The sequence below is a fragment of the Temnothorax curvispinosus genome, unplaced genomic scaffold (assembly GCF_003070985.1).
Source record: "Temnothorax curvispinosus isolate PA1 unplaced genomic scaffold, ASM307098v1 QBEX01009134.1, whole genome shotgun sequence".
NCBI lineage: Eukaryota > Metazoa > Arthropoda > Insecta > Hymenoptera > Formicidae > Temnothorax > Temnothorax curvispinosus.
Window position 1 is genome coordinate 103 of NW_020218914.1, and position 1280 is coordinate 1382.

A 1280-nucleotide genomic window follows, 5' to 3' on the forward strand; every position below is an offset into this window, starting at 1 on the left:
CAGAAAAAGTTGTATAGAACATTTTAGTGTTATTTTTACCTCTACATTACACCCACAAAGTATTTACATGTATTTCTAAATCACTCTGTGATTTATAATATTTGAAGAGTTATACAAGCATTATCAACTCTCTTGTTTAATACATATATTGCTAACTCCATATTTTGTAAATACACCATATGCATCAACAAGGAATGTTTCTATTTCACAACAAAATACGTTTAGCCACATGTTACGCCATTCACGAAAGTAAGCAGTATCGATTTCAGCTTCGGCGAATTCGGCGATGACGGCCGAATTAAAAATTAATTCAGAACGCGCTATATGCAGACGGAATTTAAGGTTAGGTGCGCTCCGTACCTCAATACGACGACGATGGGGCTCTCGCTGCCGGTGACTACCATCAGGCCTTTCCATATCATCAGTGCCGAGGACACTATCATGCCAAAGCTCAGCACTTGATACAGGAACTGAAAATCAGAGGGTACAACGTCAATACCCATCCATATGTGACCGTCATCGAGCCACGACGATCGTCGTCGTCGTCGTCGCGAGGGGGTGACTTGCCTGGCGCTTGTTCATACGCCGCACATCGTCGAATATCGACTGCAGCATGATGGAAAGCTGGACGCGCGCGGGTCAACGGTGATCGAGAATGATTTTTCCAGTTGCTTCGTTGCTTCGAGCGCGACCCGGCTAGTCCGGCTACCTATGCCGTGCGTCCAGTCACCAGTGCGTCCTGTCCACCGTCCACCGCTATGCTATACCACGTTACACGCTACACGGCCACAGTATCGTGCGCGACCAGCGCGACCATAGCGCGACCACCACGTCACACGTCAGGGCTGCGTTCAAAAACGTCACCCAATGGATAAAAACCTTTAGAAAATCCTATAGTGCACGTGACACATGCTATAGATTTTCATCACTCGTGTTGCACTCAGGGAACGACGAATCGATAGAGAACCCGTGGAACAGCCGTTAAACCCCTTGCACAATAGGCGATAGCGATAGCAGAGAGAAACCTGAGAGAGGCCATCCCGGTGATCCCGGCCTTTTTCGTGTGTTGCTGTGTTGCATTTTCCGACGCGCCGCCTGAGAAAGTGCAACTCAACTACGTCGTATCGCTCGGTAACCGCACATGGTTTGCGTCCGTGCTAATGGTTCGTGTCCGAACTAGCCAGCTGGAGGGAATATTCTGGCCGCGGCGGCCGCGCTTCCATCTTGCGTATTCCAATTAATAACGAATTACGATAATTAAAATTACAAAATTAAAATTA

General features: G+C 47.5%; 1 protein-coding gene across 1 annotated transcript; it reads right to left on the reverse strand.

The window, feature by feature from the left end:
• Positions 1 to 305: 305 nt before the first annotated feature.
• LOC112458709 (signal peptidase complex catalytic subunit SEC11A-like) lies at positions 306 to 1043 on the reverse strand. The gene is made up of 2 exons (XM_025022469.1): positions 568 to 1043; positions 306 to 470 (listed from the first exon to the last, which is right to left on the reverse strand). The coding sequence occupies exons 1-2, from the start codon at positions 613 to 615 to the stop codon at positions 321 to 323; spliced, it is 198 nt and encodes a 65-aa protein (XP_024878237.1). The 5' UTR covers positions 616 to 1043; the 3' UTR covers positions 306 to 320.
• Positions 1044 to 1280: the final 237 nt, after the last annotated feature.

Excerpts from the sequence above, each read along its gene's own strand:
- LOC112458709 (XM_025022469.1), bottom strand. The coding sequence starts at position 615 with ATGCTGCAGTCGATATTCGACGATGTGCGGCGTATGAACAAGCGCCAG. Across the intron at positions 471-567 it reads GGCGTATGAACAAGCGCCAG|TTCCTGTATCAAGTGCTGAG; the intron begins GCAAGTCACCCC and ends TCTGATTTTCAG.